This window comes from Rhincodon typus, chromosome 19, assembly GCF_021869965.1.
Source record: "Rhincodon typus isolate 14 chromosome 19, sRhiTyp1.1, whole genome shotgun sequence".
NCBI classification, from domain to species: Eukaryota; Metazoa; Chordata; class Chondrichthyes; order Orectolobiformes; family Rhincodontidae; genus Rhincodon; species Rhincodon typus.
Window position 1 is genome coordinate 7,851,206 of NC_063350.1, and position 26,832 is coordinate 7,878,037.

The window sequence follows — 26,832 nt, forward strand, 5'->3', positions numbered from 1 at the left end:
CAAATCAAATAACACTAAAATTACAGACCCTTTATGCTGTTTTACAACAACAGGAACACCACGCTATACAATACACAGTAGATTGTTTTACTGCTAAGGCACATCTGGGTTTAACATAAAGTATTCTGATATCCTGAGGTTCACTAAAAGGTTAATTGCTGTTCGAAGCTTGAAGTTTGTCAGTTGCTTGAAAATTTCTAGCCTCCAGGTCATAAAAAAAAGTTGGATGCTCTTTGCTTTAACATGTTTGATGATTTGAGGTATGATCTCTTAAATTTTAAAAAACTGAAAACTTCTAAAAATGATAAAATAACATGAACATACTGCAGTTGCTGGAGATCGTAAATGAAAATAGAAAATGCGAGAAAAACTCAGCAGATCTCACAGCATCCGTGGAGAGAGAAACAGAATTAATTGATGGAATATTCCCCTTCCTGATATGGTATGAGAAAGTTGTGAAAGTATCGCAGTTACATGCATATGCATTTACCTTATTTCCATGTCGAGTGAAACGTTAACTCTGATTTCTCTCCACAGATGCTGCCAGACCTGCTGAGCTTTTTCAGCAATTTCTGTTTTTATTCCAGTGCACTCCTGGCTGAATAGTCTCCCACTTTCTATCCCCCTAAACTTATGCTCATCTAAAACTTGTACCTTAACTCGCACTACCTCCTGTTTCTATCACTGCTGCACTGACTGACTTCCAATGGTCCTGTTTTTAACATTGTTTTCAAATCCCCCAGGACCTTTCCCACTCCGTCTCTCTCTAATGCTGACTGAGATACCTGCACTCCTCCAATTCTGGCCTAGAGATAGTAAGAACTGCCGATGCTGGAGTCAGAGATAGCACAGTGTGGAGCTGGAGGAACACAGCAGGCCAGGCAGCATCAAAGGAGCAGGAAAGTTAACATTTCAGGTCGGGACCTTTCTTCAGAAATTTCTGAAACGTCAGTTTTCCTGCTCCTCTGATGCTGCCTGGCCTGCCCTGCTGTGTTCCTCCAGCTCCACACTGTGTTATCTCCAATCTGGCCTTTTGTGTCTCCTGGATTTTAACTGTTCATTGAGTGGTGGCCATGCTTTCAGCTACCTAGGTCCTGAGCTCCAAAGCTCTTTCTCTACATCTCCCAGCCTCTCCATCTTGCCGTGGCCCTTTATGACACTGCTTAAAAACTACCTCAAGATTTTGGTTATCTGACCAATGTTCCCTCTAAGTTGCATGGCCGCACTATCAATGGGAAGCCCCATGGGGTCAGTCACCTTGCTGCCGAATAACCTCTCCTTCCATTTACGTGACTCATCAACATCATCAAAGACCCATCCCGGCCTGGTAGTGCTCTCCTACAACCTCTTCCATCAGGCAGAAAATACCGAAACTGGAACAAACACACACACCACCAGGTTCAAGAACAGCTTCTTCCCTGCCGTTATTAGACTAATGAATGGACTCTCTAACTTCAAATAATGCTGATCTTGTCTAGCACATGTCCTGTGCGTTGTAACCTGTACGTATTCTGTTCAAGGTTTTTAATCACTCTATGGTCTGTACGTCCTTGCTTACTATGATCTGGCTGCACTGCTCGCAAACAAAGTTTTTCACTGTACTTGGGTACACATCACAATGAATGAATGAATGAATCAATCAATCCAGAAACTGCAGCTGTGTAGTGAATTTAGAGGATGAAAATTTAGAGGGAACGTTGCATCTGACCTAATATTTGTGCCATATTTTCTTTTACAGGGTCCCCATGAAGTGCCTTGGGACATCCCATTCTGCTACAGTTGCTACATAAATGCAATTCGTTGATGTGGTAAGTGAGACTCAGCCACTTGGGAATGAGGTGTGTCCTCCCATAGACTGCAGCTTTTGCTGCCATTTAACTGAAGACTGTCTCAAAAAAGCAGCTAGATCAATATCTAACTCAGCAATTATGTGAGGGTTGAGGTAAAAGGATCTAGGCTGTACCTCCAAGGTAGAAATGTGAAACTGAGCCTTTCTTCCACAAATGTTGCAAAAAAGAGCCACAAAACTCACCTCCTGCTGCAAATCTTTAAGTTAGGAGGTGTTACTTGGGGACACATGGACTCCCAGCCTGCAAATAAAGTACCTGAGAGTTGTCTGAATTTTTAAAGTGGTAAACTATGCAGAATATTCTGAAATGAAAACAGAAATTGCTGGAGAAACTCAGCAGGTCTTGCAGCATCTGTGGAGAGAAATCACAGTTAATATTTTGGGTCCGGTGACACTTCCTAAGAAAGTTTCAGGTCACTGGACCTAAAAATGTTAACTCTGCTTTCTCTTCACAGATCCTGCCAACGATTTCTGTTTTCATTTCAGATTTCCAACATCCGCAGTTCTTTCGTTTCATTTCTTCAGGAAATTCTGAAGACTGTTTCAAACTAAACTGTAATAACACAACGAGGTCTGGGTCATTTTAGTAAAATGTGAATTTAGAATTGGTTGATGAATGATGAATGAGTTGGGATGGGCTGCTCTTTCATCTCTATTGTTCACCGACATGTGAAGATCAAAGTATCTATCAGACAAGCTGAGGTCACTGCTGAAGCGTGGACAGAGTTGACGGCATTCTGAAAGGGTCAGCACGGGCTTGATTGGCAGAATGGCCTCATTCTGTGCTGTGATAGTCATGGTTCCAAATCAGGACTTGAATGACATTCCTGTTCCTGCTGTAACGTGGACAGATTCTGATAATTTTGACAATTTAATCAGCAAAATATTAGACAGGTTGCATCAAAAATCCCAAACGGCATGGAAGCTGCTGTTTACCATTCCACAAGAATTACTTTTACTGTGGATAAAACAGGTGATGGCCAATCATCACACGTTTTACATCTCACAATATTTATTCCCATTGAAGTTAATGCTTTTACATTTTTGAGCGAAATTTACCACAATGAGACCAACTGAAAACAAGAAGACCTGATCAAGAGGTCAAGTCTTTTGTTACAGCAAGTGATCACTCAGGCTCGTAAACCTGTGCACTTTCACCGTCTCTAGGATTCACTGCCCATCCCTGGTTGTCCTGGGGAAGGTGGTGATAATCTCTCTTTCTGAACGACTGCAGTCCCCAGGGAACCATTAAGGAGAGAGTTGCAGAATTTTGACCCAGTGACAGTGAAGGGATGGTAGCATATTTCCAAGTCAGGATGGTGGGAGGGGAACTTACAACTGGTGGTGTTCCCATTTATTTGCTACTCTTGCGGTAGATAGATGGTAGGTGGTAGATTTTGTTTGAAAGGTGTTGTTGAAAGACCCTTAGTCAGTTGTTGCAGTGTATTTTGTAGAAAACCTACCACTATGCAATAGTGGTGGAGACTGAATGTTAAAGATGGTGGAATGGGTGCCAATCAAGCGGGCTGCTTTGTCCTGGATGGTGTCGAGCTGCTTTAGTGTTGTTGAAGATGCACCCATCCAGGCAAGTGGGGAGTATTCCATCACACTCCTGACTTGTAGATAGTGGACAGGCTTTGGGGAGTCAGGAGATGAGTTACTTGCCACAGGATTCCCAGCCTTTGACTTGCTCTCATCGCCACAATATTTGTAGAATTGAACCAAGTTAAATCTATGATCAATGGTAAAGTCCCACAACATTACACGAAAAAAGATCCAGGGAGTTCTCCTCAGCGTGCCAACTAATATTTATCCCAAAATTGAAACACGTATTGTTGGTACCTACGCAATCTACAATGACCATTTAGCCAACTGACCCAATCAAACCCCCAAGGAACCTGAGATAGCAAGAACTGCAGATGCTGGAGTCAGAGATAACAAAGTGTGAACCCAATCCGAAACATCAACCTTCCCGTTCCTCTGGTGCTGCCTGGCCTGCTGTGTTCCTCCAGCTCCACACTGTGTTATCCCAAGGAACCAGAGTTGCTTTAGCAATATACGCTTTTACACGCATGTTGTAATCTAGAGCTATGATAGTGGCTCCAATCTCTTTTCATTATGTAGCAGACCAGAAATTTTTCATGCTCACAATAATTTTCCTTCCTTTAAATTTGTTTATGGGGTTTGGGTTACACTGGCTGAGCCAGTACTTATTGCTGAGTTCTAGATGCCCTGGAGGAGTTAGTGGTGAGCTGCCTTCTTGAACTGCTGCGGTAGGTATACAAACACTGCTCTCAGGGTGGGAGTTCCAGAGCTTTGATCCAGTAACAGTGAAGGTGATATTGTTCCAAATCAGGATGCTGCGTGGCTTGGAGGGGAAATGCAGATAGCGAGTAGTGTCCTTGTCCTGCTGGGTGGTGGTAGAGGTCATGGGTTTGGAAGGTGCAGATTGATATTCAACCTGTTTGGCCCATTGTGTTGCACCTTGCTTGGCCATCAAGTATTGAAATGGGACCTAAACCACCTCGGAGTCTCAGAGATAGGGACACTACCCACTGCACCAGAAAACCTCTGAGATTTTTCGATTAGACACCTTACTCACAGGAAATTAAATGCAGCACGGGTGTAAAAACATGCACCTCTACTGCACTCAAAAGTAAAAGGCTATGTTTATTTGTGCCTCATCACTAGAGAGAATACATCCTAAATGTATGTAGATGCTTTATCTATTTCTAAATGGTATGTCTGCATGTCAGCCGCCTGCATTAAACAAACAAGTTGTCTTGACACACGCTAACAATAAAATTCAAGGTAGCCATTTTAGAATGGTAATTAATTGAACTCAATTTCTTGCCTATGGTCTAGAGCCTGTTGTGGATTATCCTTATAGGTAGAGTCAGCAAGTTGTAAAGTACAATTCCAAATTTGTGCACGTGGTGACACATCTGCAATTTTTTGCAACCCTTTCCAGTCGGCAGCAAGAGTTTCGGAGATGGAAAGGTTCGTAGTACTTAATTTAAGCAGATGCATTCCCCTATCACCTCAATTGCACCATTTCTTCACCAGGCCTTCCAGGAGCAGGGCAAGAAATGCTGGCCTTGCCAGTGATGCCTATATTCCAGGAAAAAAAAGAGTCAGGCTAAGAAGGATAACTAAATGGGAGAATGCTTGATATCCTGTCCTCCCTTAGCCCACCGGCCCTTCGCACAGATTTAAACATGTTAATCACTTCCTTCATTGTGCTGAAGGAGTTTCTGGACATTTCCTGAACTCGTGCTCAATGGATTCTGAGTTTCAGATGCCATCTCGAATTCGCCAAATGAATTGGCCAATTATAATTTCAAATCCCAAGCGACACGAATGACGATAAGTTATTTTTAAGCTGTTTTTTTTGTAGATGCTTGAGCTGTTTGAGGAAAAACTGAGCTTAGAATTCTTTGCTTAAATTCCTGGTTTATGATGTCAATAGACAAGCAATTAATTTGCTTGCAGCCAAGAGTTTGAAGCCACCCAGTTAGAACCTATTTTTGACTAAATCTGGATTCAGGCTGCATCTTAGTTCCTTACAAGTGAAAAAATTCAGCACTCTGTGTAACTCCAACTGTGGCAACAAGCTTCTACTTGATCACATCCATTGTACATTCTTGTGAAGCAGGAGAAAAGCCCAAAATGAATAAACCTAGGTTCAGATAACTAGGTGTCAAGATGTTTGGCTCAAGTAAGAGATCCCATAGGCATACAACAAATATCCATGATCTGCAGCCGTTTCGGTTATGACCCAGCAACTCCAGCAGATCTCAGAATCCCTAGCATGTGGAAGCAAACCATTTGACCCATTGAGTCCACACAAACCATCTGAGGAGCATCCCACACCCACCCCATCCCTGTAACCCCACATCTCCCATGGCTAATCCGCCTAACCTACACATCCCTGGTCACTATAGGCAATTTAGCATGGCTAATCTACCTAGCCTGCACATCTGTGCACTCTGTGAGGAAACCAGAGCACCCAGTCAAAACCTGCACAAACATTGGGGGAGAGATAGGGTCCAGACCTGAAACGTCAGCTTTCCTGCTCCTCTGATGCTGCTTGGCCTGCTGTGTTCATCCAGCTCTACACCTTGTTAACTCAGACGTAGGGGGAATGTGCAAACTCTACCCAGGCAGTCACCTGAGGGTGGAATTGAACCCAGGTCCCTGGTGCTGTGAGGCTTTAGCAATATACTTTTACACACATGTTGTAATCTAGAGCTATGGTGCTAACCATAGCCTGGTGCTAACCACTGAGCCACTGTATCACCCCATCATTATAGGAACAATTAAAAGATGTCTGTTTGTAAAACTGGGCTGAGTGCAATGGTCACTTTGCTTCTTTTGAGGTATCTTGGCTTATTTAAGGTCAATGCTCCTCAAGGTTTTTTTTGGTCTGGTCATGCACTCTAGTAACTTAGAGGCACGGACTTGTGCAAGCAGTCACAGTCATTGTTTAAAAATAAGGGGTTGCCCATTTAAGACAGAGATGATAAAAATAATTCCTCTCAGAGGGTTGAGAAGCTTTGGAAATCCCTTCCTCAAAAGGCAGTGGATGTAAAATCTCTGAATAGTTTTAAGGCAGAGGTAGATAGATTCTACCAAGGGGATGAAAAAATTAACGTGGATTAGCATGAATAGAAAGTTGAGTTTAAAATCGGATTTGCCATGATCTTACTGAATAGCAGCAGGCTTGAAGGGCAGAGTGGCCTACATTTGTTCCTTGTTCATATGCTTGCATAGCCTCTGCGGTGGCAGGTTATTGTAGAGTTGTGCAGCTAACAGGGAACATTGGGGGAGTGCGAATATGGGATAATTCTGATACACTGTGTTTGGGTCAAATGGTGAGTACAGTGGGAAAAGGTTGACCAGTTTGGTTAAATGCAACATACACCTCCCCCTTCTTGCATCCACCCATCACCATCCCACCTACCTTCCCCCAGCCCCACCTCTCCTTCCTCTATTTATTTCCCAGCTCCCTTCCCCCTCCTCATTTCTGAGGAAGGGTCCTGACCCGAAAGGTCAACTTTCCTGCTCCCCTGATGCTGCCTGACCTGCTGTGTTCCTCCAGCTCCACACTATGTTGTCTCTGACTCAGCATCGGCAGTTCTTGGTATCTTTGATACACTTGACCATATCCTCACAAATGTGACAAGTACATCTATCCACAACGGTACCAGAAGGGGTGACTACCACATGGTCTTAGTGACAATGAAGTTCCAACTTCACATTGTGGATACCCTCCATTGTCTGGTGGGATACCACTGACACACTAAATAAGACAGACTTCATACAGATCTAGCAACTCAAAATCGGCATTTACCAGGTGCTGTGGACCGGCAGGAGAACTGTATTCAACAACAAGCTGTAACCTTATGGTCAGGGATATCCCCCACTCTACGGTTACCATCAAACCAAGGGATTCCATCCTCTGTGTGGAGTTTGCACATTCTCCCCGTGTCTGTATGGGTTTCCTCTGGGTGCTCTGGTTTTCTCCCGCAGTCCAAAGATGTGCAGGCTAGGTGGATTGGCCATGCTAAATTGCCCATAGTGTTCAGGGATGTGTAGATTTGGTGAGTTATAGGGGGGTGGGTCTGGGTGGGATGCTCTGAGGGTCGGTGTGGAATTGTTGGGCCGAAGGACCTGTTTCCACACTGCAGGGATTCTATGATAAACTATGATAAACCCTGGTTCAAAGAAGAATACAAAAGGACTTCCACCACCAGGCGCACCTAAAAATCAAATGTCGGCCTCCACAACAGGACTACCTGCCTGCCAAACAGCAGAAATTTCATGCAAGAGACAGGGCCAAATAATTCCATAGCCAACAGATCTGTTCGAAGCCTGCAGATCCAGTTACAAATGTTTAATTACCCGCAACCAATGAACAAGAGGTCCAAAAACACCCCCATCATTACTGATGGAAGAGCCCAGCACATCAGTGCAAAAGACAAGGTTGAAGCATTCGCAGCAATCTTCAGCTGGAAGTGCTGGGTGGATGATCCATCTTGGCCGCCTCAAGTGGTCCCCAACATTGCAGATACCAGTCTTCAGCCTATTCGACTCACTCCAAGTGATCTCTTAGATACAGCTGAAGGCACTGGCTACTGCAAAAGCAATGGGCCCTGATACCATTTTGGCAATAGTACTGAAGACTTGTACTCCAGATGTTGCTGCTCCCCTAGCCAAGCTGTTCCAGTACAATCACTACAGTGGTATCTACCCGACAATGTAGACAATTGCCCAGGTATGTCCTGTATACAAAAAGCAGGACAGATTCCACCTAGCTAATTACCACCTTCTACATCTACATTCAATCATCAGCGAAGTGCTGTCAAAAGACACTTGCCTGTTTGTTGATGCCCAGCATGTGTTCCATCAGGGTCATTCTGCTCCTGACCTTATTACAGCCCTTAGTTCCAACATAGATAAAGTGCTGAATTCCAGAGGTAAGGAGAGAGTCATAACTTTTGCAACAAGGTGTATTTGATGGAGTGTGGCATCGAAGAGCCCAAGCAAAACTGGAATCAATGGGTATCAGGGGGCAAACTCTCTGCTGGTTGGAGTCATACCTGGAGCACAGGAGGTTGGCTGTGGTTGAAGGAGGTCAGTCATCTCAGCTCCAGGGCATCTCTGCATCAGTTCCTCAGTACTGCATGAGTTCCTAGGCCCAACTATCTTCAGCTGCTTCATCAATGAGCTTCCCTCCATCAAAAGGTCAGAATTGGGGACGTTCACTGATAATTGCACAATCTTCAGCACCATTGCTGGCACCTCAGACACGGATATGATTCATGTCCAAATACAACAAGATCTGGATAATATCCACGGTTGGGTTGACAAGTGGCAAGTAACATTTGCAACACACAAGTGCCAGGCGATGACCATCTCCCTCAAGAGAAAATCTAATCATCGCTCTTGACTTTCAAATGCGTTACCATCACTGAATCCCCCACTATCAACATCTTAAGGGTTAGCATCGATTGGAAACCAAACTTGCCTCGCTATATTTAAAAGTGGCTACAAGAGCAGGTCAGAGGCTAGGATCAATCCAGTGAGTAACTCCCCTCTTGACTCTCCAAAGCCTGTCCACCATATACAAAGCACAAGTCAGGAGTGTGATGGAATATTGTCCACTGCTTGGATGGGTGCAGCTCCAGCAACACACAAGAAGCTCAACACCATCAGGACAATGCATTTGAATGGCACCACAATTACCATCTTTAATAATCAGCTCCCCACCCCCTACGTAATCCCCAATACCTGGTAGCAACAGTGTGTATTATCGGCGAGAATAATTGCAGCAATTCACCAACATTCCTCTGAGGGTAGCTTCCTAACCCACGACCATTACTGTCTGTAAGGGTGGTAGATATACCTGCAAGTTGCCTTCCAAGCCACATACCTTCTGACTTGGAAAAACAATCCTTGGATTCTATTCTGACAGTATTGTGGGCATGACAAGGTCTGCAATAATTCAAGATCCATTTATTCGAGGGCAAATAGGGAAGGGTGATAAATGCTAGCCTAACCAGAGATCTTTCTACATCCCATGAACGAATGAGGGGGAAAGGGTGAAGATCTGATCAGTTGAGACTGATTAAAAGCTCATTCTCAGAAGGTAGACCTCGCTGGGAGGGTTGCCTTGACACCCTGAAGGAGTGATGATGGGCTTTTCTTCAAGCGGCTGGTTCAGAGGCAGCTGGTGAGGGACTGAAATCAAATGTAGGTCGGGTGAGTTGATGATGGAAGCTTTTCTTCCTCTTAGATGTGTTTATGAACCAGTCAGATTTGCACAACAATTTGGCAATTTCGAGCTCAGTCTTAGTGATGGCAACATTTTGAATTCAAGGTTACTAATTGCCAATCAAAAGATTGGAACACATGTTCTCTTGACTGTTTGTCTAGATCTGCTGGTATACCAGACCAGAAATGGAACTAATGTCTTTCTCAAATGAGGTATTTTGTGAAAGGTCCACGGGAAATCAATTAAAAATTTTTTTGGGGTTGTGGTGGGGAGCAGGGGGTAGCGTTGAAATGCAGTTAATTAAAATTCTGGAATGGAACTGAAATTCTCAAGCCCTAACTTCTGGAATGCCTTCCCTATACCTCTACACCTGTAAACCTCTTTAACCACTTCCTTCTGTTTTTAAAAGCTAAAAATGAACGTGTCAAACGCTGTTTGATCACCCTCCAAATCATCCTTCCCCTCCAAGCCACTCACCAGCCTGATTTGGAAATATATTACCGTTCCTTTACTGTCGCTGGGTCAAAATCCTGGAATTCCCTCCCTAATGGCATTGTGGGTCAACCCACAGCAGGTGGACTACAACGGTTTAAGAAGGCATCTCACAACCACCTTCTCAAGGGGTAACAAGGGATGGGCAATAAATTCTGCCCAGCCAGCAACGCCCACATCCCGTAAGTGAATATAGAATATAAATGATTTGGGGCATTCTTTTTAACCATGCCAAAAGTGCCATATAAATACAAGTTGTTGTTGTGACCAGAAATAAAGTTCCACAAAACGGGAGTGAGCAGGGATGGAGTGGATTTCTCGGATCACAATGCATTTGGAAACAAACAGGAAGCAGCCACTTAGTTGCACTTGTATAGTGACTGGGCCACGAACATACTTAGAATTGACTGAAGTGCCTGGAGTGGGTCAGGTTGGGGTGCACCAGTATGATACTGGTGGTCGTCCTGTATTTGAGTGCACATGCCAGATGTAGAAATTACCCTCAACTGAGACCTCGCGACATCGAACCAGGTCACTCTTGTTCCCCACTAAGATGATGGGGATGTTTTCGGCCTGCCGCATTCTCCGAAGCTGGATACGAAGCTCTGAGGCACTTTCGAAGCTGGACCGGTCGGTGATGGAGTAGACAATGATGTAAGCATTGCCCACCTGCATACAGTAATCCTGAACCCATGGCTCGTCACCCTGGAGAGGGAAAAGATCGAGTGGTTAAAAACTACACGCAACAATTTGCGTCCACATTTATCTAATTCCCAAGTTATTGCTGTATTTGCTTCTACCATCCTTTCAGGCATTCAGCTCCAGATCTCAACGGCATCGCTGTGTTTCAGACATCTCCTCTCATCCCCTCCTCTATGTCCTCTGGTTACTGGCCGTCCTGTCAGTGGAAATTCTTTCTTCTGCACGCCCACTGATCTGTCCTCAGCATGCTGCAGTGCTCCAGTGAATCACAGCGCAAACTGGAGGAACAACGTCTCATCTTCAGACTAGGCACTTTATAGCCTTCTGGGCTTAATATTGAGTTCAACACCTTCAAATTATGAACCCACTCCCATTCCTTCCCTTTCTTTTAGCTTTACTTGTTACATTCTCTGTCACCATGTCCTCTCTCTCCCTTCTCCCCCCATCCCCAGTGGGACTATCTGTTCGCTCCAGTCTGACAGTAAGACACACCATTGTCCAGCCATTCTCACATTCCGATCACTTAATCTGAGCTATCAACACCCTTTCTCCCCACAGCACTCCGCACTCCACCACACCCCAACCCTATCAATGCTGCCCCCTCCACACTTCAGCTCTGATGAAGAGTCATCCAGGCTCAAAATGTTAGCTTGCTTTCTCTCCATGGATGCTGCCTGACTTGATGTGAACCCCACCATTTGTTTTCAGTATAGATTCCAACAGTAATTTACTCCTAGATAACACAGCGTGGAGCCGGAGGAACACAGCAGGCCAGGCAGCATTCCACTAGCAGGAAAGTTGATGTTTCGGGTCAGGACCCTTCGTCAGAAATTTCTGAAGAAGGGTCCCGATCCAAAACATCAGCTGTCCTGCTCCTCTGATGCTGCCTGGCCTGCTGTGTTCCTCCAGCTCCACAATGTGTTATCTCAGACTCCAGCATTGGCAGTTCTTACCATCTCTGAGTAATTTACTCCTTCTTTCTCCTGGTCCGTTTTGTCAAAACCCTGACGTGGAACCCATTAGGCAGGTACTCTGTTGCATCACAATGTGTGTGAACAGATACACACCTCCATGATCCCGAAACCACCCTTGACAGTGTAAACATGGATATCGAATTTATAGTCGGATATGTTTCTCTGACACAATTCAAAAGTTACAAGCATGTTCTAGGATTGAGAAACTTCAGCGGTGATGGCAGATTGAAGAAGTTGGGACAGTTCTCCTTGGAGAAATGAAGGCTGAGAGGAGATTTGATAGAGGTTTTCAAAATCATGAGCAGACAAAGAGAAGCTGTTCCCATTGGTAAAAGCAAAAAAGGAACAAGAGGGCACAGATTTAAAGCGACACGCAAACAAAGTAAGGATAATGTGAGAAAAAACCCTTTCTCACAAAGCATGTAGTTAAGGTCTGGAAAGCACTGCCTGGAAATGTGATGGAGGCAGGTTCAACTCAGGCATGAGAGGGCATTGGGACAAAAATAGTACCCAGGGGCATGGGATAAAGGCAGAAGATTCAGCAGTTTCCAGGCAAGATGAGCCAAATGGTTTCCTTCTGCACTGTAACAATTCTGTGACACCCTCTCAGAAATGTTGGAATCCCAAACATATCACAAGCACAGCTAAAGGTCTTTCAGGATGCATCACTGGTCCAATATGGTAACCAGTGTACTTCTGGTGCTGAAAAAAAAATGCTGAAAATCACAGCAAGTTCAGGCAGCATCCATGGAGAGAAAGCAAGCCAACATTTCAAGTCTAGGTGATATATGGCATTGGAAGTTGGCAACCTCCAAATCTCATTTCGCTCCAAGAAAAAAGGCTGCACGTTTGCCTCTTTAAACAGTCATTTGATTGAACAGAATGTGACTATTGCTGGAAAAAGACACATGCCAATGGATCAGCACTCTCTTGTCATACAGTATAAATTGTGTTGTTGCACTCAGCACTGACAGTCTTGTCCTGATGACTGTGAGACAAAAAGTGTGGTATTTATCAGTAGAGTTCTCCTTGTTACATGTCTATATTAAAACAGTACAGACAGCTGCCTGTGGGACATAGTAACAAGTGGCTTGATAGGGCATAAAAGGAATGGGCTATTGGAGTTCCTGACCTGAACTGAAAAATCAGTGGAACAAGCAAGAGGACAGGGAACAGGTATTTTGGTCAACTTGTTCAAAAATGTTGTGACACATAAAAACAGAAGTTGTTGGAGAAACTCAGCAGGTCTGGCAGCATCTGTGGAGAGAGCAACAGAATTAATGTTTCATATCGGTTCTGAAGAAGGGTCGCTGGATTAGAAACGTTAACTCTGTTTTTCTCTCAATAGATGCTGCCAGACTTGCTGAGCCTTTCCAGCAATTTCTGCTTTCAATTCCGATTTCTTTAAAAACCGAACGAAAGAAAATCAGAGTAAATTGTACTCAATGGAAATCCTCCGTCCATTCAGTCAGATACCGGGTCCCAGAACCACAACCAGTGCTTTGGAGATGATCCCTTTCCATTAAGTCAGTCCTGTGTGTACATTCCCTTTGCTGCCTATACAGCTTCTGCCTCGTAATCTAAAAGACAACTTGCATTTTTTTTTGTAAAACCTGTCTTCGCATTGTTGAACGAGCAAATAGGAAGCCGCCACATCAGACTGGGTGACGATATTTTAAAAATTCATTTCTCTGCTTACAAACTGAACATAGTGGGGGAATAATCTGAGAATTAGGGCCAGACAATTCAGGAGAGATGTTAGGAAGCGCTTCTACACACACACAGGGGATGGTAGAGGTTTGGAACTCTCTTCCACAAACAGCAGTGGATGTAGGATTAGTTGTTAAATTTAAATCTGAGATTGGTTAATTTTAGTAAGTAAAGCAATTAAGGGGTCTGGGCCAAAGGCAGGTTCTGAAGAAGGCAGCAGTACTACTTCGAGGGAGGCATGACTAAAAGACAAGTGGCAGCGAGTTAAATACTAAATAAAAACTGAAAGGACTGCGGATGCTTCAAATCAGAAACAAAAACAGAAATTGCTGGAAATTCTCAGCAGGTCTGGCAGCAACTGTGACGAGAAATCAAAGTTAACATTTCATATCAGTTCTGAAGAAGGGTCACTGGATTAGAAACGTTAACTCTGTTTTTCTCTCAATAGATGCTGCCAGACTTGCTGAGCCTTTCCAGCAATTCCTGCTTTCAATTCCGACTTCCAGCTGCTGCAGTTCTTTAAAAACCGAAAGAACTGTGGATGCCGTAAATCCGAAACAAAAACAGAAATTGCTGGAAAAGCTCAGCAGGTCTGCCAATATCTGTGAAGAGAAATCAGTTAATGTTTCGGGTCTGATGACCCTTCCTCACAACTGATGGTAGCTAGGAGAATGTTGGTTTTTATGCAGAAGATAGAGTGGGGGCAGGGGTTAAGGAGTAAACGAGGTGGGGATAGAGCCCAAAGAGAGAGAAGAATAGTTGGACAGGCAAAGGAGTTTATAACGATCTGACTAGGAGGGTAGAGAGCTGTTAAAGGAGACTGTTAGTGACTAACAATAGGTAGTGTGTAATGGCAGACCATGTGATAACAAGGCCTCATGTGTGGGGGCTAGGACATGGGAGAGTTCAGGCCCTAAAATTATTGAACTCGATATTGAGTCCAGAGGGGGCTGCAGGGTCCCCAAGCGGAAAATGAGATGTTGTTCTTCCAGCTTGCGCTGAGATTCGCTGGAACACTGCAGCAAGCCAGAGACAGAGATATTGGCTAGGGAACAGGGTGGTGTGTTGAAGTGGCAGGCAACTGGAAGCTCAGGGTCTTTTTTGCGAGCAAAGCATAGGTCTGTCTACGCTTCGTTCCCCAATGTAGAGGAGATTCTGGAAAGCGCAGGTAAAGTGCTGCTTCACCTGGAAGGCGTGTTTGGGCCCTTGGACACTGGGAAGGGAGGAGGTAAATTGGCAAATGTTACACCTTTGGTGATTGCAGGAGAAGGTCCCGTGAGGCTATGGGGGGAGGGATGTTGAGAGTGAAGGAGGAATGGACCAGGGTGCCCTGCAGGGAATGGTGTGGAAGACGGACGAGGGAGGGGAGGGGAATATATATCTGGTGGTAGCATCTCGCAGGAGGTGGCAGAAATGGCAACGAATGATCCTCTGCATGTGGATCCTGATGGGATGGTAGGTAAGGACAAGGGAAACCATATCGCCGTTGTGGGAGGGAAGACAGGGAATGACAGCCGAAGTGCAGGAGATGGGTTGAGCCCAGTTGAGGGCCCTGTCAACAATGGTGCTGGGGAATCCTTGGTTGAGGAAGAACGTGGACATTTTGGAGGCTCCCTTGTCGAAGTTCTTCGTTTTGTTTTTATATTGTGACACACTTCCTTGGCAGGTGGGACTTGAACCTGGGTCTTGCGGGCCAGAGGTAGGTACACTACCACTGTGTTCCAAAGGAGGGAAAAATTAACTTGACCGGTCCTGCTGTGAACAAATTGTCCCACTGCTTCAAAGTGGTATTTATTCAAAGCTTTGGGAAGCAGTTAACGCCACAAACTGTCTTTGTCAGAGGATGAGAAAGGGGGAGACATAGTGATATAAGAACAGGACTCAATTATACGATGAGCAAAACTCTTGATGGTTTTAAGGACATCGGGAAGCTGATGGAATAATCTGCATGTGCTCAGATGTGTGCAGGGAAAATAACACTCAAGAAGCTCGACACCATCCAGGACAAAGCAGGTTCCTTGTCCACCAATCCGATCACCAACAGCGCACCCAGCGACAGCAGCGTGTACTATCTACAAGATGGACTGCAGTAACTCACTGAGAATTCTTTAGGCAACTTCCAAACACACAACCTCTACCAGCTGGAGAGACAAGGGCTGCACGGGATCACCACCACCTCCAACTTCCCCTCTGGCCTGTACGCCATCCTGATGTAGTGCTACACCATTGTTCCTTCAGCGTCATTGGGTCAAAATCCTGGAACTCCCTCCCTAATGGCCTTGTTGGTGCACCTTTGCCCCAAGGACTATAGCAGCTCAAGAAGGGAACTCTCTACTGCATTCACATGGGCAACAAGAGATGAATGATAAATGCTGGCCCAAAGCCCACATCCTGCCAAATAAATCAAAGAAGCAAAGGATGTTACCTCAGTTCCCCAGGTATCCATTACTATCAAGGTTGTATCTTCTCCATCAACAGTCAAAGTCCGTTCATATGTGTCTTCTGCAATAAAGAAGCAACACGAAATAATGAATGATATGGGGAACACTGTGAAAAATCAATGTAATTTGTCCCCATGTGTGAAAGAGGCATCACTGACTGTGGTCCTTCAGTCACCTCATTATTTCACACCATACCTGTTAAACAGCACAGCCTCACTGCTTCAAAAATATTCCCTAATATCTTGCATATGTGCAAATTCCACGATGCACTGTAGCCAGGACTATGAGGGAAGTGGGGGCATAGTGGAAATTTCCCTGGACTAGCAAGCCAGGGGCCCAGGCAATGAGGATGCAGGTTCAAATCCCACTATAGCAGCGGATGGAAATTAAATTCAATGAATATATATCTGGAATGGGGCTCTTGTGGTTGACTGGTAATGTCCCTACCTCTGATCCAGAAGCCCCAGTTCAAGTCCCACCTGCTCCAGAGATGTTTAATAACATCTCTGAACAGGTTGATTAGAAAATATTAAAACAGACAAACAGACATAGCTGGAGTAGAATGCTAGTTTCAGTAATGGTGACCATGAAGCTATCATTGTTTGTTGTAATACAGTAATCACACATCAGAAAGTACTTCATTGGCTAACATTAGAAAGTACTTGTCTTCTCTTGTCCTTATTAGTCAAAGTATTGAATGCAAGAGGAGGGAGATTATACGGACCTCTGTATAATGTTAGTTAGACTCCAGCTGGAGTGTGTAGTTCTGGTTGTCACATTGTAGGAAGGAGATGATTGCACTCAAAAGGGCCAGAAGAGATTCACCAGGATGTTGCCTGGGCTGAAGTGTTTCAGTTGTTAAGACAGACCAGATAGGCTGTGGTTATTTTCCTCAGGACAGAGAATGCTTGGGTGTTGCGGTAACCTTATTGAGGTGCACAAAATTATGAGAAGTGTAAATAGGAAGGAACATTTTCCCCTTATATTTCAGACCCTTCTTCAAAACTTTTTGAAGAAGGGTCACTGGATCCTAAACGTTAACTCTGCTTTCTCTCCACAGATGCTGTTAGATCCATTGAGTTTCTCCAGAATTTTCTGTTTTTGTTTCAGATTCCAACACCTGCAGCTTTTTGTTGTATTTTGTGCTGATTTGAAATGCATTGCTAGATGGAAGCAAATTTAATATCTTTCGAAAGGAATTTAGATAAATACTTGAGGCAAAAAATATTACAGGGCAGTGAGGAATTAACGGGAGTGGGACTAATTGTGTAGCTCTTTCAAAGAAGCAGCACAGACATGATGGGCCAAATAGCCTCCTTCTGTGCTGTACCATTCTATCATTTGATGTTTTTATGTGTTACTTTGTAAAATGGGATACTGATGGGAAGTTAGACTCCTGTTGTTAATTTATCATAAGCTGTCTTTCCACTTGTATCTTTCTAGACTTTGGAATTGCTACATATGAGTTAAGAGGCATATAAATCTGTTAAGAAATGGTACATTCCGATATCTGCAGAGGTTTATTTTTAACGGATTCATTAGGATCTAAATCTCTAAAGCATTTGCTTTCTGAAAAGCAGAATTACTTCTGCTTAGCACATTGTTAAAATTCTAAATTTCCCTGTGGACTGTCCCATGGTAAAGCTGGCTAACTTGGAATGCCTCCTGTCAAACACTAAGCTCATGTTTTCAAACATTTTCCAGAACTCAATCTGAAATTAGGCTGGAAAAGGGCCCCCAGCAGTTCTTAATTGCCTTGTCATTCCTGGTTTCAGTACTTCTGGAGCTTTGAGTTCAAAGTAAAGCCTGACCTTTTGTACTGGGGAAAGTATCAGCAGATTACATGAAGTCTGTAGCACAGCAGAGCTCTCCCACTGTGCTGTTCCTCCCAGCTTTTAGTGCAATCTTTATTTTCCAAAAGAAAATTCTTGCTCTCTCCTCCTTCCACCCTACGCTGTTGACTGTGCCTTCCTTCTGGACCCGACTCCCTTAAATCTCTTGGCTTCTCCAGCTCTCCCTACACTCTTTTAACATCCATCAGACACTTGTGCAATCCTTCCCCAACCCCCCACTATCCCCTTCACTGGTTCGATGACTATTCATTCATCGTGCCAACCAGAGGCACTTTGGGATTTTACTTTTCAATGTGAAAAGTGGTGGACTTGTCATTTGTGGTTCTATTGCGTTGTTTTCTGCTTCTCAAGCTGTTACGGTTTCCCAACATACATGATTAGGTAGGTCTTCTGACCTTCTTCACTTCTTCTCTTCTGAAATGTGTGGAGACCGCAGTTACTTCGTATTGTACTGTACTCTACATTTGTGATACACGACATTGGGTGAGCTGTCTGACTAAGCAGGGGGGAGGGGTGATGGGGGAATCACACTGAGCCCAGCCTAATCCCTAGCCATCTCCAGGTGAGTATATTTAAATACACAGTGATACAAGCACACATTTAGTTGGAGCCAGCTAAGATGCAACTTCTCAATAGCTAGACCCACATGGGGTTTGGGAACTTGATCAGATGCCGTGCATATATAAACTCCAGCTATTCCAACCTTCAGGAATCTTGAAGCTTGAATTCTTCAGCATATCCAGGCAGGATCAGCTATATATCCATCTTGTTTATGGCCTTTTATCTGCTTCCTTCATTGCCTCATTGGCATTCTCTTTCTAATTCTTAACATCAAGAACCATTTGCAGTTCAATTTGCACATAATCTCTAACAAAGAAACAAGCCATCAGCCTGATGTGACCCTTCTCCCACCCTGTCTCATCTCACTTTCTGGACCAATTGCTCTCATGCGTTCATCCAACTTCTCCTTTTACATGCATCTTCGCCATTCGCCTCAATCACTCCCCATGAGAGCGAGTTCCACATTCTCACCACACCCTGGATAGAGAGGTTTCTTCTGAATTCCAGATTGGATTTATTATTGATAACAAGGTGTAGAGCTGGATGAACACAGCAGGCCAAGCAGCATCAGAGGAGCTGGAAAGCTGACGTTTCGGGCCTAGACCCTTCTTCAGCTCTACACCTTGTTATCTCAGATTCTCCAGCATCTGCAGTTCCTACTATCTCTGGATTTATTATTGACTGTCTTATGTTCATATGCCCTGGATCTGACCTCCCAGAAACAGCTTATTTACGTCTCCAAAAGGAAAATACTGCAGATATTAGAAATCTGGAATAAAAACAGAAAGCACCGGAAACATTCTGCAGTTCTGGCAGCGTCCTTTGAAACACAGAGTTAACTTTTCAGGTTAAAAATGAATTAAGGAAGTTTTGGTGAACAATTACAATGTCTGCAGTGTTTTGCTTTTGTATCATTGGAACATAGGAACAGGACTGGGCCATTCAGCCCACTGAACGTGCCTGCCATTCAATATGATCACGGCTTATCATCACTTTCATGTCTCTTAACCACGCCAGTTCCATAACCCTCTGCGCCACTGGTAATCAGAAGTCTATCTATCTCATACGGTGAGTTTCCATAACCCTCTGTAGTAGAGAATTGCCAAGGTTCACAATCCTCTGAGTAAAATAATTTCTCCTCATCATGGACTTAAGTAGCATTCCTACTATTTTTAAACTGGGCCCCCTGACTGCGGAATCCCAAACTAAAGGGAGCAACTTAGCTCCATCCACCCTGTCTATGCCTTTAAGTACTTTGTAGGTTACAATGAGATCATCTCCTAATCTTCAAAACTCTACAGTATACAGGCCTGGTTTGGCCAAACCCTTTCCATATGGCACTCCTGCCACCCCAGGAACGAGTCTAGTACAGTGGCGTCCTCGCTATTTGTACGCGATACAGTTCAGAAAAATCTGGCCAATAGTGAAAGACCAGAAAATGGGAATTTATTCTCAGAAGAATTAATGAATGAATTTTCAGCAACATGCTGAAAAACAAAGACATGAACGCAAAACACCTGAACAAATAACGAAAATTTTTCCCCAACAAAATAGGGTCATGGATGTGATGCAACAAATATCAGGGGCAACAAAGTATGTTAATGGACCCATTGTAATCCTCCTGTGAATTGTAGAGTCATACAGCACGGAAACAGAGCCTCCAGCCCAACTTGTCCATGCTGACCACATATCCTAAAGCAATCTAGTCCCATTTGCCAGCATTTAGCCCATATCCCTCTAAACCCTTCCTATTCACTACCCAACCAGGTGCCTTTTAAATGTTGTAATTGTACCCACCTTCACCACTTCCTCTGGCAGCTCATTCCATACACATACCACCCTCTGAAAAAGTTGCCCCTTAGGTCCCTTTCAAATCTTTCCCCTCTCACCTTAACCCATGCCCTCTGGTTTTGGATTTGCCTACCCTGGGAAAAAGACCTTGGCCATTCACCCTATCCATGTCCCTCATAATTTTATAAACCCTATTAGATCAAGCCTTAGCCTCAATGCTCCAGGGAAAACAGCACGGATGCAGACCCTTCACCCAACTAGCCCATGCTGTCTAGGTTTCCTAAACTGAACTAGTCCCATTTGCCTTCATTTGGTCCATATTCCTCCTCAAGCGGAGGTGATGGCCTAGTGGCATTATTGCTGGATTGTTAATCCAGAGATCCAGATAACATTCTGGGGAACTGGGTTTGAATCCCGCCATGGCAGATGAATTCAATAAATATCTGGAATTAAGAGTCTAATGATGACCGTGAATCCATTGTCGATTGTTGGGAAAAATCCATCTGGTTCACTAATATCCTTTAGGGAAGGAAACTGCCATCCTTACCTGGTCTGGCCTACGTGTGACTCCAGACCCACAGTGATGTGTTTGACTCTTAACTGCCCTCTGGGCAATTAGGGATGGGCAATAAATGCTGCCTAGCCAGCAATGCCATCAGCCCTTAAATGAATAAAGGCAAAAAAAAACCCTTTCCAATCTATGTGCCTGTCCAAATGTCTTTTAAATGTTGTAACTGTACCTGCCTCTACCACTTCCTCTGGCAGCTCATTCCACACATGGGCAACACTCTGTGTGGTAAAAGTTGCCCCTCAGGTCCCTTTAAAATGTTTCCCCACTCACCTTAAACCTATGCCCCTCTAGTTTTGGACACCATCATCCCAGGGAAAAGACCTTAAGGAAAAAAGACCATAGATCTCCCTCTGTAGCAATAATGTCTTCCCTGAGATAAGGAGACCTCAGTACAGTTAGATTTCCATCAGAGAAAGACAAAAGATTACGGAACACAGATAAGAAAGTGGAAGTGGTGCACTTTAGCTTTGATCTAATGATACGGTGAAAATGACTCAAGGGGCCTTTCGTTCCCCTGTATCATTGAGGGGCTGAGTGGCCATTGCTCCCCCTTGTGCTGCCATTCTTACCTCCCGAGTGCTCGCCATGAGCATCTTGGATCCCTGCAAAGATATTGGTCAGACTGGACTTCCCGACTCCGGAATCGCCGAGCACCAGGACCCGGAAGAGGCCGCAGCCCGAATCGCTGGAGGTGTCAGATTCCACAGAGTCTGATGACCAGCTTCCACGCTCCCTGTCCGCGGGCTGGTACAAAACCGAGTGCCCAAAGCCGGGTCTCTGCCAATGGCCAGGTCGTGCCAACAGCTCCGGCTCGGTGGTGAGGCTGCGAAACAGCTGGGCATGAGGGTGATGATGGCGGTGGGCGGAGGGTACCGGAGAGCTGGCGCGCCGATGTAATGTGCTGTCACTCCTCTCAGTGTTCAGAGTCATCTCAGCGGGAAGGATGGAGGGGAACGCTGCAGGAACAAAGCAAGGAGGGGCCGGAGGAAGGAGAACAGGAAATCGGATCAGCGGTAGCAACAACCAACCAGTTCCTCACCTGCAGAATCCCACTGACAGACCATCCCTCTGAAAATAACTTTCAATCTTCACAGCACGGCAACTCTCTCCATGTTCATGCCTAAAGCAGGGGCAGGGAGCAAATCACTGGCCACTGGGCTGCCTCTGGCCCAGGAACACACCACCCCCCTCCACTCACCCCCACAGCCAAGGCACATTGATGCTCACCTACCAGAGTAAAGAGATCCTGCCCCCAATCCTGGCACAGTGCCCCCCACCCCCCCGCCTCCCCCCTTCACCCCGATGTACTCTCTGCCTCCCACCCAGACCCTGGCCTAAAGGCAATGACATCAGAACCACTGGGCAAAAAAGACCCAGGTCCACCTTGTGCACCTTCCACCATCTCAATAATGGAGCAGTGCAATGACAGCGAAGGCACTGGGTAATCTCAGTGTTTACCCCTTTCACTGAATTTGTGAATAGACACTGATTCGAAATGAGAAACACCCCCCCACCCCAGGGCTGAGAATTTGGAGAACCATACATCCCTGATCACCTTTCTCCTGTTCCTGTTATTCTCTCAGCAGAACTAACATTGCAAGTTACCCCTGTCCTGTTACTCTTCCAGTCCATTGCACACATACCCAGTAGACAGTCCATAACAGGGAGGGCTGGGGATCAGTCCTATTGTCCCATACTGAAATATCAGCAGAACATTTGAACATAGAAAAAAACGGTTGCATTTATATAGCATCTTCTATGATGTGCCAAAATGGTTTACAACCAATAACGTGCTTTTAACATGTAGGTAAAGTTGCCATAGTTAGTTGTAATTGTAGCTTTAAGCTATTTACTGAGGTCTGCTTTAAACTTTTTAGAAAAGTTCTACCTGATGTTGCTGGCTCTACTTGTCCAAATTAAATAGGCTGGTTGAACACAGATTGATGGTTAATCTGACCTTCAGCAATGAATGTTGCTCTGAGAGGCTCTCTTCATTATCCTGAAGCTATTCAAGCTTTTCCTATCCAACATTCTGACAACAGCCACTATATTTCAAAAAGGAAGTGACTGGTTGTTCTCGGCTCAATGTGTGAAAGAGTACATATAATCCTGCTTTTACACCTTAACCAATGGGTAGCCATTTTTTATGTAACTGCATTTCAAAATTGCCAATCAACAAAGCTTACCTTAGATTCACTGAAACACACCCGCCATTCGTTTCTTGTTTAATTTGTAACATTTCCCTATAATGCTGGTGCCCTTAGAGTCATGGAGTCATAGAGTTATACAGTATGGAAACAGACCCTTTGGTCCAACTCATCCATGCTGACTAGCTTTCCCAAACTAAACTAATCCCATTTGCGAGCATTTGGCCCATAGACCTTTAAACCCCTTGTATTCATATAGCCATCCAGATGCCTTTTGAATGTTGTAATTGTACCAGCCTCCACCACTTCCTCTGGCAGCTGATTCCATACTCGCACCACCCTCTGCATGAAAAAGTTGCCCTTAAAGTCCCTTTTAAATCTTTCCTGTCTCACCTTGAGTATATGTCCTCTAGTTTTGGACTCCCCCACCACAGGGAAAAGACCTCAGCTATTCATTCTCTCTAAGCCCCTCATGATTTTATAAACTTTGATAAGGTCATTCCTCAGCCTCTGACACTCCAGGGACAATAGTTCCAGCCTTTCCCTGTGGCTCAATCCTTCTTTCATAGCAGTTTTATTTCCATTATCAGAAGCACCAGTTCTGACATTGGCTATAAATTTAACGAGCAGAGCCCAGAATTCTTTAAGAATTGCTGAAAAAGGTTGAAGCCTTTGGTCTTGTGCTCATCAGGACATTTACAAGAACACCAAAGTAAAGAGGAAACAACATCTACACTGCATTCAAGGAGAGACAGACGTTTCCGAGTTTAAAGATCAAAGGAGATACAGTTTAGAACAAAAGCTATTTAGGATTGAGGTAAGGAGAAATTTCCTTACTCAGACGGTGATGAATATTTGGAATTCTCTACCCCTGAGGGTACTACAGGCTCAGTCACTGAGTATACTTGAGACAGAGATAGGTAGATTTCTAGTTCTTAATGACAACAAGGCAAATGAGGATAATGTGGCAAAATGGGGTTTCAGTAGATGATCAGTCATGATCTAGCATGTTGGAGCAGGATTGAGGGGATGAATGGCCTACTCCTGCTCCTTTGTTCCTACGACAATCATCCTCACTCCCAGGTTCCCCTCCATTTATTACTAGTTCCATTTCCAATGGCCCAATCCATTCAGTAACTCTTGTTCCAATTTCCATCCTAACCTGTGACTGTTTACACCAAGTGAATGTCTCATGTGGAAATTTGCTAAATGCCTTCTAAAAATCAGAGTAAATTGTACTCAATGGCCCTGTCCCTTCAGTCAGATACCGGGTCCCAGAACTACAACCAGTGCTTTGGAGGTGATCCCTTTCCATTAAGTCAGTGCTGTGTGTACATTCCCTTTGCTGCCTATACAGCTTCTCCCACTTAAACTGAAAGACAACTCGCATTTTGTTTTGTAAAACCTGTCTTCGCATTGTTGAATGAGCAAATAGGAAGCCGCCACACGAGACTGGGTGACGATATTTTAAAAATTCATTTCTAGAATCCAGTGTGGAAACAGGCCCTTCAGTCCACACAGACCCTCCCAGCCAGACCCATCCCCCAATAACCCACCTAATCTGCACATCCTTGAACACTATGGGCAATTTAGCATGGCCAATCCACCTAGCCTGTAGGAGGAAACCAGAGCACCCAGAGGAAACCCACACAGACACAGAGAGAACATGCAAACTCCACACAGACAGTCACCCAAGGGTGGGATTGAACCTGGGTCCCTGGTGCTGTGAGGCAGCAGTGCTAACCACTGTGCCACCATGCCACCTTGCTCTGCTTACAAACTGAACATAGTGGGGGCATAATCTGAGAATTAGGGCCAGACCATTCAGGAGAGATTTAGGAAGCATCTAAACACACACACACACACACAAAGGGTGTTAGAGATTTGGAACTCTCTTCCACAAACAGCAGTGGATGTAGGATCAGTTTTTAATTTTAAATCTGAGATCGGTTAATTTTACTAATTAAAGCTATTAAGGGGTCTGGGCCAAAGGCAGGTTCTGAAGAAGGGAGCAGAACTTCTTTGAGGGAGGCATGACTAAAAGACAAGTGGCAGCGAGTTAAATACTAAACAAAAACTGAAAGGGCTGCAGATGCTGCAAATCAGAAACAAAAACAGAAATTGCTGGAAAAGCTCAGCAGGTCTGGCAGCAACTGTGGAGAGAAATCAGAGTTAACGTTGCAGGTCGAGTGACCCTTCCTCAGAAATTTGCCTGGCAATGGGTCACTGGACCCAAAATGTTAGCTCTGCTTTCTCTCTGCAGATGCTGTTAAGTTCATCCAGCAATTTCTGTTTTGGTTTCAGGTATACAGAGTTAGCCCGCAGATCAGCCATGATCTCATTGAATGGCCTGAACAAACTGGAGGGGTTGAATGGCCTACTCCTGTTCCTATTGTTAATGCCCAGAAATAGCAAATCTCGAAATGTCATGTTCATTCAACAATGTGATTCCACTAGTTTCACCGAGTTTCAATTTTTTTGTCCTTACGTTTCAGAGATGTTCTGTATGATTATATTGATAATCCTGCAACAGACTTCTTTGAAATATTTCTAAAGTTTCCTATTTCCACCCAGATTCAATCAGTCACTCTGTAAATCCTCAAGGAATTGCTGTAGGATGTGTTGTAAACTTTGTATACGCATCCCGCACACAACATGACAAAATATCTGTGTAACTTGTCCCCACACAGACAAACTGTCCTGGCACTAAGAGATTGAAGATGATTTTTTAAAAAAGTTATTTAGTCCACGCCTCGATGTTACAGAGAGATCTGGAGTCGATCACAGTGAGATTGGGACCACACCCCCGCCGCAGTACGGTATAATCATTAAAAGTTTCACATTGTTATTGGAAGACAGAAGTTCATGATGGAAAATGCACGCGATATTTGTAAAGTTTGAAATCTTGTACTTACAGCCCGCTGCTCAGTTTAATCCATTTATCTGCAGGCCAGTGTTTCAGGGCAGCTGCCTGAATGTTAATTTCATTGTCGAGATTAGCCTCCCTGCCGGTGAAATGAAACTCTAACACATTGTTCTGTCTCTCTCAAGGATTTCAGATCCGCACTGGTCCCCTTTATAATCCCAGCAACATGACATCAGGGTTCATTGAGCGTCAGTTCCTCGACAATGTACTTGTAAACCGTTCCTCAGACCTCCCAGGAGCCACTCCCTCTACTCCTTTTACATACCAATTGGCTTGAAGCCACTCTGTGCTGACCACATCGAAACTAGAAACATAGAACATGAGAGCAGGAGTAGGCCATTCGGCCCTTTGAACCTGTTCCACCATTCAGTATGATCACGGTCAGAAGTTACACACACCAGGTTGTAGTCCGAGATAGTAGGAACTGCAGATGCTGGAGAATCTGAGATAACAAGGTGTAGAGCTGGATGAACACAGCTTTCCTGCTCCTCTGATGTTGCTTGGCCTGCTGTGTTCATCCAGCTCTACACCTTGTTATACCAGGTTGTAGTCCAACAGGTTTATTTGAAATCACAAGCTTTGAGAGGGGACTTTCCCTAAGGAGCAGTGCTTTGAAAGCTTGTGATTTCAAATAAACCTGTTGGACAATAACCTGGTGTCGTGTGACTTTTGACCTTGTCCACCCCAGTCCAACACCGGCACCTCCACATCAGGGCTGCAATATGATCACAGCTCATCATCCAATGCCGTTCCCTGCTCCCACTTTCTCCCTGTACCCTCTGATCCCTCCAGCTCTAACAATCTAGACAAATACAAAATACCACCAATGCCGTTAAGTTTGAAACATAGTTCTCAACGAGGGTCACTGAACTCGAAATGTTAACTCTTGTTTCTCTGTCCACAGATGCTGTCAGACCCGCTGAGTTTCTCCACTAGTTAAATAAAGGCGAAATATTGCAGATGCCAAAAATTTGTCCCGAACACAGAGAATCCTGAAGCAACTCAGCAGGTCTGGCAGCCTTTGTGCAGGGAGAAAAA

General features: G+C 44.5%; 1 protein-coding gene across 1 annotated transcript in view; it reads right to left on the bottom strand.

Annotated features, from left to right (window-relative positions):
* The window catches only part of LOC109936493 (GTP-binding protein GEM-like), a 78,265-nt gene extending 52,267 nt beyond the window's left edge, over nucleotides 1-25,998 (bottom strand). Inside the window, exons 1-4 of the mRNA XM_020535113.2 lie at nucleotides 25,784-25,998; nucleotides 21,291-21,677; nucleotides 15,930-16,006; nucleotides 10,619-10,823 (exon numbers count right to left, since the gene is read on the bottom strand). Coding sequence (XP_020390702.1) covers nucleotides 10,619-10,823; nucleotides 15,930-16,006; nucleotides 21,291-21,651 — 643 coding nt within the window. The 5' untranslated portion in view covers nucleotides 21,652-21,677; nucleotides 25,784-25,998. The remainder of the gene's footprint in view (nucleotides 1-10,618; nucleotides 10,824-15,929; nucleotides 16,007-21,290; nucleotides 21,678-25,783) is intronic.
* Nucleotides 25,999-26,832: the final 834 nt, after the last annotated feature.